The 15,354-nt window shown below is 37.6% G+C and overlaps 1 protein-coding gene across 1 annotated transcript in view; it reads right to left on the minus strand.

Moving 5' to 3' along the window:
* The window catches only part of FNDC3B (fibronectin type III domain containing 3B), a 372,580-nt gene that overhangs the window by 151,348 nt on the left and 205,878 nt on the right, over positions 1-15,354 (minus strand). The window contains exon 5 of the mRNA XM_049774635.1: positions 3,122-3,365. Within this exon, the coding sequence (XP_049630592.1) occupies positions 3,122-3,365 (244 nt within the window). The remainder of the gene's footprint in view (positions 1-3,121; positions 3,366-15,354) is intronic.

Genomic DNA, 15,354 nt, shown 5'->3' on the forward strand with positions numbered 1-15,354 from the left:
ATAGGATTATCCTAGGAATATACTAAGACTGTCACCTGGATTGTGCTCTGTTATGTTATCAGATGCCAAGCTGCATGTCATTCTAAAGAACTTAGCTGTTCAGTGATAAAAATCCATTCTTCATTATCTTTCGTTCACAATACTTAAAGATCATTTAAAAGCAAACATTCACAAGATAATCAAGTTGTATAATGGAATGGCTCAAATGCCTATGACCTGAGTTTAAGTCTCTGTCACACACACACACACACACACATACACACACACACACACACACACACACACACACACACACACACACACACCTTGAGCACTTTATAATCATCTTTAAAGCATTTCAAGACTTGGGGGAGGAGCAGAGTCATAGCACAGCAGGTAGAGTGTTTGCATTACATGCTGCTAACCCCGCTTAGATTCCCCCAATATCCTGTATGGTCCTCCAAGCCCACGAGGAGTAATTTTTGAGTGCAGGCCAGGAGTAACCCCTGTTTGGGTGTGGCCCCCCGAAACAAAAACGAAACAAACAAATGAAAAGATTTTTTAAACTTGCAGTTTGGGAAATTAAACATTTTAACTGTTTGAGGTTATCTATAAGAACAAAGTGAAAGATAATAAAATCACCTTTTATTTATAAAGCAAAGAAATTTTATGTTACTATCTTCTTTAATTTGAAGTTAATAAAACTTGCTGTGCTTAGGTTAATAAAACTTGCAGTTTTCATAAAATTAAACTGAGGTACACTATGAAATGAAAAACTATTGTTTTTGTTTGTTTTGCGGGATTCTTTTCAAACTTAATTCTGTTTATAAGAATCATACAGTTCTGTATAAAGGAACATCATTCACAAATAGTAGCTATGTTGCATCTTACTAACAAACTGCTAAGATAAGTGAGTTACCAAAGCTTTTCGTAAGTGTCATTTGGCTTATACTCAATAAAAATTACACATATTCAAATATTTTATGTAACTGTGTCAGATCACAAAATGTAACAGTCACCAGGCTAAATGTTTCATTGTTGTTGTAATACAAACATTTTCAAGCACATACCTACTACATATTCAAATATTTTATGTAACTGTGTCAGATCACAAAATGTAACAGTCACCAGGCTAAATGTTTCATTGTTGTTGTAATACAAACATTTTCAAGCACATACCTACTATCTAATATTTGGGTTATTTGTAATATTAGGTGAGAAAATTATATTACATGGATGTGGCTACATATTTTTAGATAATAAGCTATAATCAATTAGTTATTCATTGACGTACATTTGGGACTATTATAAAGGCCAATGTAACTGTAATATTCTTACTACAATCGTGCAGTAGATAAGATTAGTGCATCTTCACCAGATAATCAGACCATTGATCATTAGCCAGAGTAAAGTAAATTCTGTTTTTATCAGGCACAAAACCTTTAAGACTCAAAGAATGGAGGGAGGGAAGCATAAGATCTGACATTCATGAGTCATTTCATTTGTCCTTTTTTACCTGGACTCTAGCACGTAAAAGAAGCAAACACTCATTTTAGCTTTACAACAATGTCCTTGTCACAGGAAATGAATGACTTCATCATCTCTGTCTCCCTTTATGATAGTATTCAACTCTTCTGAACTATGTTGCTTTGTTCTAATGACATAAAAGGCAAAAAGATAACACCAAAAATCTAGTTCTAGTCCTACATTAATCAGACTTTTTACTCATTTCAAACTTTTTATTTAGTTTTTTAAAAAAGTACCAGATGATGGGGCTGGAGGGATACCACTGTGAGTAGGGCGTTTGCCTTGCATACAGCTGCCCCAGAACCAACCCAGGTTCGATCCACAGCATCCCATATAATCCCCCAAGCCAGGCAGAAATGACTTCTGAGCTTCAGAGCCAAGAGTAACACCTGAGAGTCAGCAGGTATGGCCGAAAAACAAAACAAAACATATATGAGTATACATATAAATATATTGGAAGAAAAACATAACTGATAAAGATGTGAAGCATTAACTTAGTCCAAAAATCCTATGATGTAAAAAGGGTAGTTCTTACATATTTATCAGTAATAGCCTAAAGGATATTTGAAACAATAAAATAGCTTCAACTCAGAGTCAAATTCAGAAAACCATTTTTCAAAATCCTTATAGTTAAAATCTAATTCTTACCCTTACTTTTCTGTTTTTTATTATACACTTCGATTGTGAAGAGCTCTAATCTAAATTGATACCAAAGTCAAGGCTACTGAGACATAATGTGTTTATCTTCAGCACTCTATCTCAAGGTGATGATCTGGCTGTGACTGGTGACTACAATAACTGCTATTCAAAACAGTGTTTATAAGAGTGACAATAATATAGTGAGGGGGTTCTGAGTTCTGTCAAGAATATAACAAAGTATCCAAGAAACCAAAGTTTACTCATATCTCACATTATTTTGTCATTGGAAATGGGGCACCAAACACTATTCATAAGGCAGGTGAATAATTAATATGTAGATGTTTCATCTCAAGCTATTTTCACTTAAATACATGTGAGTAGGGGATGTAACATACAATGAGGGGTGAGAAGGGAGGCGAGAGAGAGGGAGGGAGAGGGAGAAAGAGGAAGAAAAAGAGAGAGGGAGAAAGGGAGAAAAAGGGGGAGAGGGAGAAAAAGAAGAAGAGGGAGGGAGAAACGGGGAGAGAGAGGGAGAAAAAAAGAGAGGGAGAGAGGAGAAAAGAGGGAGAGGAAGAAAGAGAGGGATAGAGGAGAAAAAGGGAGAGAGAGGGAGAAGAGGTTGGGAGAGAGAGAAGAGAGTAGGGAGGAAAGAGAGACAGTGAGAGCAGGGTAAGGGAAGAGAGAAAAAAGGAAAAGAATAGAGAGAAGACTGGATAGGAGTGGAGAAAGAAAAGTGGAGAAAGGGAAGAAGAGAACCAAGAGAGGGAGGGACAGTAGCCTGAGTCCACAATGTAACTTTTACAAGAAAATGTATTCAGGACAAGAAAGCGAAGATATTTCTCTTGAGTTTTTACACAGTAGAAAACTCATTTTCCACCATGTTTACAACAGAAGAAACAAGGAACTTTCTAGTTTTTATAAGCTTCCTAAGTGTTTATCCAGTTTCAACAATACCTAATTTCAGCAATTACCATACCTTGTTCACCATAAATTGTAGGGGGAAGATGATGCTGAGGAAAAAACTGAGGCGGTATATCTCCAGGTCCAGTAACAGGTGGGTAGTAAGCCGTGTGTGAATTATGAATAAAGTGAGGATGATGCGTCAGGTAAGGGGGTAGGTGATGGGTTGGAGACATGGCTGAGGGGTAGCTTGGGGGATAACATTCAGGAGACTGGGGTGTAACCACTACCCGACGGACACCAGTATTGTCTTCAATCACCTAAAGAAAAGAGCAAAGAAAAAAGTATAGCATTATTAGCATATGCCCTGTAAATATATGCAGTATTAACCACTTCCCTCTTCAATTTTATTATCACTCCTTCCTAAAAAAAAAGTGCTTGAATTCCAAGTAGTTAAATGAATTTTAGAAGTCCTAATATTTTACTTTTTTTGGGGGGTTGGTTTTTGGGTCATACCCAGCAGCGCTCAGGGGCCACTCCTGGCTCTACTCTCAGAAATTGCTCTTGGCAGGCCCGTGGGGCCATATGGGATGCCAGGATTTGAACCACAGCCTTTCTGCATGCAAGGCAAATGCCCTACCACTGTGCTATCTCTCTAGCCCCTATTTAACTATTTTGAAAATGATTATACCAGCCATCTGATGCTGATTACACAAAACATTTTAGAAAGCAACAGCTTGATCATAAACCACACCTAGGGGGTCAGACTGATAGTACAGCTGATAGAGCCTTGCATACAGCCGACCCAGGTTTGATACCTGGCTGTCCATATGGTCCAGGAATGACTCTAATTTCTGAAGCATAACAGGGCATGCCACCCTACTGTAATGAAATAAATCTGTCATCTCAAAACTTCACAGATGAAGTTTTCTTCCAAGGGAAGTGATTTTGTTAGTTGTGAGGGCCACAACAAGCAAAACAAGCTCTGTGCTCAGGAAATACTCCTAGCAGTATCCAGGGAACCATATGGGATGCCAGAAATAGTACCTGGGTGGGCTGCGTGCAAGGCAAACCCACTGGTTGCTGTACTATGTTCCAAAGGGAGAGAGATTGCCATAAATCTATCACCAGAGAAAGCCAATGAGCATTTTATCCATTCTTTATATAAAAGGTCTAATTCACACAAGGCAATATGACATTAATATTGATGGTTTATGGGCAACATCATATCTTCATGTTTTCAGGAGCAAATAAGTATGGTCCAGAGAAAACAGGAAATAACTAAGACAACAACAGACATCACAATCAAAAGGAAAGGAGAACAAGAATAAAGGATGGTAGAACCAGAGGTCTGAATCAGAGTACAAAAACGAACCTGGGACAGTTGAGAGAATAGCCTTGGATTAGAAAAGAAGGGGAAAACTGAGTATTTTAGAGTAAACTTGGAAGCAGATTCAGGATGCCAAAGAGGCCAAATTAATTAATTCAGGCAACCAGATACATACTGCAGTAGGAAGTTTTATCTTTAAACCCTAGCCACCCCCACAGAACAAATTAAACTTGTATACTGAAATGGATTTTTCATTATACCTCAGGAGGCTGATAATATGCCAAAATAAAATGACTTAATCATGTCGAAAAGAGTCTATTAAAAATACATATACACTTTTGTCAATGCTGCTGTAGGCAGCTTCTGTCCTACAGTACACTATGCTTCATTAAAAAAAATAATGCTTGCTGCAAAATAGCAAGCTTTTATAGCAAGCATTTAGCTTGTACTTTAATGCAGTGAATGGGTTTAGTTTGGATTAATAGCCTTTAATTTTCATGCTAAGGAAACAAAAAGCATTGTTTATTAATGAAACTATTAATGTAACAGTTTCATAGTTAACTACTAATTAAAATGTAGAAGTTCATTAATAACATGATAGTAATTCCTTATAATGAAGAATCTAAATCATAGTACATGTTAAAACTCAGCACATAATCTTTCATGTATATTTTAATAAATGGACCTCCTCTGGGCCTTAAGATGCTAATCACATTAGCGTCAGTGATAAATTTATGCCTGCTAACTTATAGGTATACACAAAAGGGCATTTAGATTTTAAAAATTATAATGCATATGCTAATACTTAATCATGAATGCATCATTATTTGTCTAAAATGCAGAGCATGAAATATTTGACAGCATACCTTGTATAATTTTAGCATAAATACAGATTTCTTCAATTTTTTCAACTTCCTCAAAATTCAAAACATAAATAAGGTATTTTTTTCCAAACACACTTAATGAGGCCAACACTGACCTGATGCCAAACCAGAGAAGGAAGTTCCTAGAGACAGAGTATAGCAGTCAGTCTGGGTTTGATTTCTGACACATGGTCACCCAGACACTGACAGGTGGAACCTATGGACGCCCTTAACCATGGGAGTCACCAGACTATTCCTGGCATCACAAGGCCTGAGTAGCAGCATCTCCTCAAGTCCTTGCATAAAACCACTGGCTTGGTTGGCTGTGAATAGACAGCTGGTGAAAATCCATAGGCTTCCTGAGAACTGTTCGAAAAGGCCAAAACAAAAACAGCAGACAAGAATATCACACAAAAGAGAATTATAGATACATACTTAATATATGCAAAAAAATCTGTATCAAAATTCTAGAAAACCAAATTCAATAATATATTAAAAGGATAATGTATCAGGATATAGATTTAGTTCATACAGTTGTAGTAGATCACATGCTTATTAGCATGAACAAAGTCCTGAGTTTGATCCTTAGCACTGCATATTCCCCTAACCCCACACAGAGCTAGATATGGTCCCATTTATAAAAAAAAATATATCACAGCCAGATAGAATGGAATCTATTACAGGAATGCAAAGAAAGTCACATATGAAAATAACTGAAAAATGATCATATCAATAGATCACTTGACTACATCATAAGCCAATGATTTAAAAAAATCCTCAAGAAATAGGAGAGCAAGAATGCACCTCAACATAGTAAATGACAAATGACAAAACTACAACTAACATAGTACAAATAATAGAAATGAAACTAAAAGCTTTTCAGTTGGGCACAAAACCCAAAAGTTGTTCATTCTCACCACTGTTAGTAAGCCCCTGAGGACAGTTGGGTGTGGCCCAAACACATATATAGAAAAACTGGCTGTATTTCTAAAATCAACAAAAACATCCCATTGATAATCACACTTAAAAATAACTGAATATCAAAAAAATAACTGAATATCTAGAAATAAAGTAGGAAGAATATATGCATCAATATTTCTGAAATGCTATTAAAATAAAACTATGAGGAAATGGAAGAATAGTCTAGACTCATGAATTAAAAGGACTAATAATCTTTGTTTTTGAGCCACAACCTGCTGTGCTCAAGGGTTACTCCTGGCTTTGTGCTCAGGAATTATTCCTGGCAGGCTCACAGGAATCGAACCTGGGTCAGCCACATGCAAGAAAAACAGCCTGCCCATTATCTTTCCAGCCCCAAGGATTATTCTTCTTAATGTAATTATCCTCTTCAAAGCAACATACTCATTAAAAACAAATCCCATCAAGGATACAATAGTATCCTTCCATGGGCAAGGAAACAGAAGAGTCACTGAAATAACTACAAAACCATAAAAGACGCTGAATAAGTAAAACAATCATGAAAAAAGAATGTAAGCATCATTCTCTAAGTTCAGACCATACTATAAAACTGTAACAACCAAAACTGTAGTAGCAGAGTAAAAGTAAAAAAACAGAACTGAGAATCCAGAATAAATAAATTCTCATATATACAAGCAGTTAAGATAAAACAAAGAAACAGAGCAATACATTAAAGAAATAAAAGCATGTTCAGTAATTGGTGATAGGAATACTAATCACATACAAAAGAATAAAATTCCACTATTTTACGCTGTGTACAAAATAACTCAAGATAGATTTAAGATGTGGTTGTTAGAACTGAAATAATGAAATATGTAGAAGAAAACATACAAGATTCCAAGATTCCATGTTTTATTTGGGCATTAAACTCCAACAACAAGAACAAAAGTAAAAATAAACACATGGCTGGGGCTGGAGAGATAGCATGGAGGTAAAGCGTTTGCCTTTCATGCAAGAGGTCATCGGTTCGAATCCCAGCGCCCCATATGGTCCCCTGTGCCTGCCAGGAGCAATTTCTGAGCATGGAGCCACGAGTAACCCCTGAGCACTGCCGGGTGTGACCCAAAAACCACAAAAAAAAATAAATAAACACATGGGAATACTCAAGCCATGAAGCTTCTGCACAATGAAACTATCATTGAAATGAAAACGAATAAAGAAAAGTCCTAGTAAACAGGAGAAAATACACTCTAAATACATCTGGGAAAAAAAGCTCATATCAAAAATATAGAGTTCAAAACCCAATAGTAACAAAACAATCAAAAATGGGGAAAAGATGAAAAAACACTGATGTGATTAGCAGATGACTGGCGGAAAGATACATAAAAGATTTCTCATTACTACTGATGATCAGGAAAATGTAAGTCATAATGACTTTGATATAAAATGCTAGTAACGAAAAGACTTGAAGCAAAGAGTCCTCGCAAGGACACAGAAAAAAAGGGACCATGTACATTTTTGGTGAGAACACAGTTCATGGATTGTCAACAATAAGAATAATCTTCCACATGATCCAGCGATTCCACTCATAGGAATCTATCTAAATAAAATGAAGTGATATGAGTGGATCAATCCACCATGTGATATCCTCACAGAAAATGATTGGAAACGATAGGAAGAGGTAAGAACACATGAAGGCACTGGAGGAGGAGGGTCATTTACATACTGATGAGAAGGCCTCAGAAAAAAATCAACCTTGCTGTCTCTCAGACCTGCAACCTTCAGAACTATGGGGAAATAATTGTTAGTTTAATCACCCAGAACATAATATTCTGCTTTGGAAGCCTAACAAATAAATACACCATTTATTAGAGTATGCCAGACATCCTCTATCATTAAGTTCTATCTGCCTTGTCTGGTTTAAAAAAATAAAAATAAATTAAAAAAACCCACAAAACTCTGTTTTTAAAAAGTAATAAAAATTCTCAGGTTAAAGAATAAAGTCAGCCAGACTGCTACTTTGATTCACTACTTTGTCTTTTTATTCCAGTCCGTACATTTTTATTGAGACCTTTCCGTGCCTAGCATTCTTGCTATCCTATGGCCTGGACACAAACATGGGAGGACAGGGTATAAGGCACAAAAGGTTAAAGAGAGAATGCCTGTCTTACTTGAAGACTGTTTTTAGAAGTATGAGCAGGAGATCTGTTAAGACAAAATGAAGTAGCCTGGAAAAAAACAACAACAAAGAGTGAGAGCTAAAGAGGGAGAGAATTAGTGAGAGATGAGAAGCAAACCATTTGGCCTGCTATTTGACACAAGGTGCTCGACCTTATCTTCCTGAAAACCTTTACTAAGGGGAAATAGGTAATGCCATCCTTACTGCACATGCAAGCAAGGCACTTGACTAAGTGCACCCAATTCATTTGCTCAATCAGATTTTCATTCTGTAGTCTGTAGCCTAAATTTAAATCCTGTGGAGAACTGTATAAGTCAGGTATGCTGAGGAAATATGTAAACAATAAAGTTGAAGAAAGGGCCAATGAGTTATTAACAGCTGTGAAAAGATTCAAGACACAGCAAGATTTATTGGATTTAAAATAAGGAGACACAGGGGCCAGAGAGATAGCATGGAGGTAGGGTGTTTGCCTTGCATGCAGAAGGATGGTGGTTCGAATCCAGGCATCCCATATGGTCCCCTGAGCCTGCCAGCAGCAATTTCTGAGCATAGAGCCAGGAGTAACCCCTGAGCGCTGCTGGGTGTGACCCAAAAACAAACAAACAAAAAACAAAAAACAAAACAAAAAAAAGATAAAAGAAAAAGAAAAGAAGTAGACCTGTTAAAGTAATCGGTAGATGATGACAATAATTCATTATTACCTAACAGCTACTACTTTTAATATCATCACTTCATTATATCCTCCCAACAATTTTGTGAGGCAAAGACAGTCATCCTCATTTCAAAGACAACAGAGAGAAGTTAGACCTCACCTAAGATCAAGGAACTATATGGGGGAGAAAAACAATTTTGATTCCAAAAACTGAAATGATCTTTTAAAAACTTATATTTTAAAGATTTATTTTTCTCTTAGCTAGAAGGGTAGCTTCTCTTACAGAACTCAAGTGTTCTGCAAGATTTTAATACACTGCAGTTCTGGGAAATCTCCCTCTTACTCCTACTGAGCTTCAGGCAAAAATAACAACCGAAGAACTTAAAAGAGAGATGAAAAAGAAAACTAGAAAAGGCTACCTCAGAGGGCTAGTGATGTTCTGACAAGTGGGCAGAAAGACTGCAGGGATGTAGAGGGATCCAGGTGTGTGTGTGTGTGTGTGTGTGTGTGCGTGCGTGCGTGCACGTGTGTGTGTAGTACACTGCAGAGGCAGGAACAGAATGAGGTGTGTGTGTGTGTGTGTGTGTGTGTGTGTGTGTGTGTGTGTGTGTGTGTAGAATGAGGTGTGTGTGTGTGAGGTATGTGTGTGCAGGAACAGAATGAGGGGTGTGTGTGTGTGTGCAGGAACAGAATGAGGGTGTGTGTGTGTGTGTGTGTGTGTGTGTGTGTGTGTGTGTGTGTGTGTGTGTGTGTGTGTGTGGTACACTGCAGAGACAGGAACAGAATGAGTTGCCAGGATAGAAAAGGCTGGACCCAAATGAGTTTCTTAAAGCAAGGCTCAGGCTCAGTTTCCAACTGTTGCCAACACATGTGAAGTGGGCTCCCAGGCCAGGCAGGAAGGGAAGAAATTTCTGTTAAGTGTGAGCATGGGGAAGAAAAACTGTGAAATGAAAATCAATGAACGCCAGCTGCAGACACAAAGGGCACGCAGAGGCCAGGTTCCAGCAGGCTGCAAGCCCAACCTGCAGCTGGATTACATATATATCCACACAACTTCAAGGCACTCAAGAAAGCACCTGGGTACATGAAAAGCTTTCAACAAGAGATGGCTAAATAGAGAAAAATAAATAAAAAGGCAAGCCAAAAATTAAATAAAAAGGAATAAACTTTTATCTACTTATTAATGCATTTATTATCAAGTTCTATCCACCATGCTCCCCCTCAGGTACCTGTTATTCCACTCCAAAGTTTTGGATAATGTAAACCAGTTAAACCTATCTTTTCTGACCCTCATATTTTAATAAATAAGCTTTGACCACAAATACAGAAATTCCCTTCCTCCAAGGCTCTGAGAAATAGCTCATAGGACTAGAGCACATGTTTGGTATGAGGGTGGCATGAGTTCAATCTGGTATTATTATATGGTCCCTCATAGCTGAGTGTGGCCTAATGGCAAGAAATAAACAAAAAGATTCCAAAAGTAACTTATAAATAAATTCCAAATGTAGCTGAGTTGTACTTTTATTCATTAGCAGCCACTGATATAAAGGAACTGGCCCTTCCCCTTTTTCTCTGTTACTATTTGCTGTCTGCAATAGTAATAGTGTAATAGTGATCAATCAAAAGTAGATGTTTTTCCTTTAAGTTGAATAGAGACATGAAACATCAAGACTGTACTTTCCAGTGTGCCCCCTATTTTGCTACATGGACAGACACACCAACACCAATAAGAAATTGGAAGTTGGGGCCGGGCGGTGGCGCTAAAGGTAAGGTGCCTACCTTGCCTGCACTAGCCTTGGACGGACCGAGGTTCGATCCCCCGGTGTCCCATATGGTCCCCCAAGCCAGGAGCAACTTCTGAGCACATAGCCAGGAGTAACCCCTGAGTGTTACCGGGTGTGGCCCAAAAACCAAAAAAAAAAAAAAAAAAAAAAGAAATTGGAAGTTATCACATATAATAAAATTGAAATTAGAATATTTAACTAACTTAAGAGTTAGGAGGAACAACTGGCCAAGTGGTCAATTAGATCTTTAATCTTAAATCTTTTTTGAGATTCTAGTTAGAGGGCTGGGAAATGATTCAGTGGGTAAAAACACCTGCCTAGCAAGACTGAGAACATAAGCTTAGTTCCTTTTTTCTGCCTGCACACATTGAATACAACCCTAGCAGTCTATGATCCTGGGCCAGGGTCAGATACCAGCAAGCATATATGTGGGCAACAGAAGTGAAGTGTGTAACCCAGCAAAGTAATGAGAATGCATAGGAACTCTATAAGTCAAGGGTGCAATTCCCAGCAAGCACATGTAGAAGGACCACAATGAAACAAGTATGGGTCACAGTGAGCATAAGCAAAGTATCTCAGTCTGTGATCCCTGACAAGCACCACACCAAGGACATATGTGACCCAAGTCACTGTGACATACATGGAAAAAATTATTAATGGATTAAGACTGGGGTGATGGCAGAGTAATGGATTAAGGCAGTTGTCTGGAAGCAGTTGGACCTGGTATGATTTCAACCCTGCTTAAATTTGCTCCTGAGCACTATGAGACGTGGCCCTGAGTATCCCATACTCTCCCCAAAAAGATCAAGTTACTTAAAAAACGGTAGCCAATTTTACCTTTACTTACTTTTCTGTCTTTTCAAATGTAAAGATTATAACTATGAGTGGAAAAACATCCAACATTACTTCTCAATCTCCTTTCTTCTCATTTCTAATATGGGATTGATGTTTTCTTATCTAACAATGTCCTAAAACAGTAAACCTTGCTGTATAAGCAGCAGCTTTCTGAGCCTCTAAAAATGGTTACTCCTGATGCTGAATAAAAAAATAAATATTCTGCAGATCTTTTCTCAAGAATCAAAAACTTTTCCCACTCTAGAGAAGCCTGGATTCTTCTTTGAATCAATCTCTCTCTCTCTCTCTCTCTCTCTCTCTCTCTCTCTCTCTCTCTCTTCTCTCTCTCTCTCTCTCTCTCTCTCTCTCTCAGCCCCTCCCTCCCTCCCTACTGCCTTCCTCCCTCCCTCGCTCCCTCCTCTCACATTTCCTTTTTCTTTTTCTGGTCACACCCAACTAGGGGTTACTCCTGGCTTTGTGCTCAGAAATAACTCCTGGCTTGGGGGAACCAGGAGGATGGAATACTAGGAGATGGAACCATGGTTCGTCCTAGGTCAGCTGTATGCAAGGCAAACGCCCTACAGCTGTCCCATCGCTCCGGCCCCTCTCCTTACATTTCTGTAAAGGGAATGGTTCTGCTTAACTTTAAAAACAAAAACAATCACCAGTTTTTAATTTAAAAAAAAAAAGGCAAGAAATAGGCACATGTGTGTTGCCAGTCCATGCACATGATGTCTGCACGCACATGTCTCCCGCCTCTCCCCTCTTAAGATTTGGCCATTCCTACTTAAACTCTGGAGGATTATAGGAGTTCTCTTCTTGGGAGAAGCCCACACAGTCTCTATCTCTGTCTGTCTCTCTTTTACCCTGTTTCCCCAAATAAACCTGTTTTTACATTAAAAAAAAATCAAAAAATAAAAGTTCAAAACTAAAATTACTTTTTTCGAGTAGTTACTGGAAATGGATAAGTAAACAACCAATTTCTTCTTCATAGTACAAATTTGAGGTCTCAGCTAATAAACTGATTTGTAAATAAACAGAACCTCCCAAACATAGATTTACACTTTTATCTATATCTAAATATTTAATTTTTGTTATTGGTACTTAAGTTTTGATTTTCAGACCAAATCGAGTCAATGAGTAGCCAAAATAAAGACTAAGAGAGGAAGTGTTGAATCAAGATAGTAAAATTAAGGCTATCCAACAGGAAGCTCATGGTACTGGTAAGTTGAAGGTAATGGTAAGACTCCTGGTTTTAGGACTTGGGAGTCAAGACTGTAAAGGCAGGTGTGTTACAGAGGTAACCTACAGAATTAAGAAAAATGTGATAATAGTACATCATGTATTTAGATAAAATTTTAGAAATATTACAGAAATTTTAAAGATAATCCACAAATGGTTAAATGTTGAAGCCACACTTGATGTGCCAAATGTCTATAAACATGAAAACAGAATAAACCATCCTTTAATAAATTTTTACTTTATAAAATTATTTAAAATTTTTAAATTTAAAATAAAAACATTGTTTTAATAGGTTCTTGGAAGTTATGACTTCCTTAGAAATAATAACTTAAAAAAATTAAATAATGTTTCTTTCAACATCTGCTGGGATTGTGTTTTTCATGGACCTTGATCAAAACAAGACTGGGAGACCTGTGATGCCTTTCCCATAATATCTCTTTAACTAAAAATTTCAGGGAACTTGGTAAAGCTACAGCTGATCAGAAATTAGTGGTGATTTAACAAGGTCTTCCAAAATAAAACAGCAAGCTTATCAAGGCTAAGAAGCATAGTTTCTTAACAGTTTGAAATACTAACCCCACATGTTTTTGTTTGCTTTTTTTTTGGGGGGGGGGCACACCTGACAGCGCTCAGGGGTTACTCTCAGGCTCTACGCTCAGAAATAGCTCCTGGCAGGCTCAGGGGACCATATGGGATGCCGGGATTCGAACCATTGTCCTTCTGCATGCAAGGCAAATGCCTTACATCCATGCTATCTCTCCGGGTTCCAAAACACCACATGTTGAACTGGTTTCAGAACCACCTTCACACCCCCCAGCTACCCTAACCTGAGGCACCATAGACATAGAGTGACTCAATAAGATACTGCAAAGAACCAACAGGTCTCCTCTATGAGCAGCAGACCAATTATTTAGCAAACTGAACATTGATCTAATATTTAGCAAACTGACTAAAGTAAGAACAGGACATTGATCTCAAGGCCCAAAATGGCAAACTAAGAATAAGAACAACAGTTACTTTTATCTCACTTAATAGGATGCTCTGAACAAAAATTAAATAACACACAGCTGGAGAGCTAGTGCAGAGGGTAGGATGCTTGTCTTGCAGGCTTCCAACTTGACTTCCATCTGATTCCCAGAGCACTGCCAGGTACTAAGTACTACTGGTTATGGCACAAACATTCCCTCTTACCCTCATCCAAAGTGTGATGGAACATAAAATCCACCAAATTGGGGATAGCTCAAAGTGCTATGATGCATACAGTGCATGTGGGAGCCCTAAATTTTTTCTCTGTACCAGATCCCCAAGCACTGACAGGTACCAAGTGCACCCACTAAACACACAATAACTTGCTAATGTTTTATACTAAACAGCTTGGTTAATGGAGCTCTTCTAGAAAAGTCATTACATATGATATATATAGGCTTACTAATTTAGAAGTGTATGATAATAAACCCCAAAGTAATTTAATAAGCTAAATTAGTGAGTTCCTTAACACAAAACTTTCAGAAATTAATTCTAGAAGTGACACTGTCTCAGTACTACTATAAATAATAATGAACTGCCATTCTTCTATAGAAATAAAATATAACATTCTTGCCAACACAATGCTAAAATCACAAGTTTTCCATATGATTCTGATAGTGATTTTTCCCAGAATTTACTTTCATTCTCACTTGGTCTCCCCTTTTAAGGAGGGAAAAATCACCCAATATTAAATTAGGAATCTCAGACAGTTTTACTTTCTTTTCCTTTTCCTTTCCCTATATGATAAAACTTACATTAGTCAGTTGCTAAATATAGATAAACACCAATCATGTGCATCTCTCCAAGAACTGGAGACCCAATAATGAATAGGACTGATCAAGGCACACAAAATGTGTGGTCTTGTGGAGTTTAAATGATAAAAGGAAGAAACCAGCAATGTTCTAGTACATAAACAAGTAACTTTAAAATATTCTTAAAACTATACAAAACATTGGAATGCAGAGCCCTACCTGGGCTCATGTTTCTTCCTCCTCATCCTGAGTTCTATTATATCAAAATGCCAGGAGCACAAGCATAGAACTAGAAAGTAAAATACAAAAGAAAGAAAGAGAGAGTAGGCTCAGAAAAAGGAAACTTGCAATGTATAGTATGGAGAGGTAAAGGTATATCCTTTGTATGTTGATTTTTTTTTTGTATGACCAAAATAATTTCTAACACAAAATAAGTCAGAAAATTATAACTACAAAATAAAACAAAATTAAAAAACAAACAAACAAAAATCAAAAAACAATGAGGGGCAAGAGAGATAGTACTGTGGATAGAAACCTATCTTCCATAGGCCAATCAGAGTTCAATCCTCAGCACTCAGACTTAAAGAAAACTTCCAATTCTCTTCTTACTGACTACCAAAGGATGATTCTCTAAATGCTGAGCCACCACCCCACCCCCAACCTGCCCCATACTTCTTTCTACTCATCATGTTCAAAATGATAAAAGTGGAAGCAAGGGGGAGGGTGTAA

Source organism: Suncus etruscus, chromosome 6 (genome assembly GCF_024139225.1).
Source record: "Suncus etruscus isolate mSunEtr1 chromosome 6, mSunEtr1.pri.cur, whole genome shotgun sequence".
Classification (NCBI taxonomy): domain Eukaryota; kingdom Metazoa; phylum Chordata; class Mammalia; order Eulipotyphla; family Soricidae; genus Suncus; species Suncus etruscus.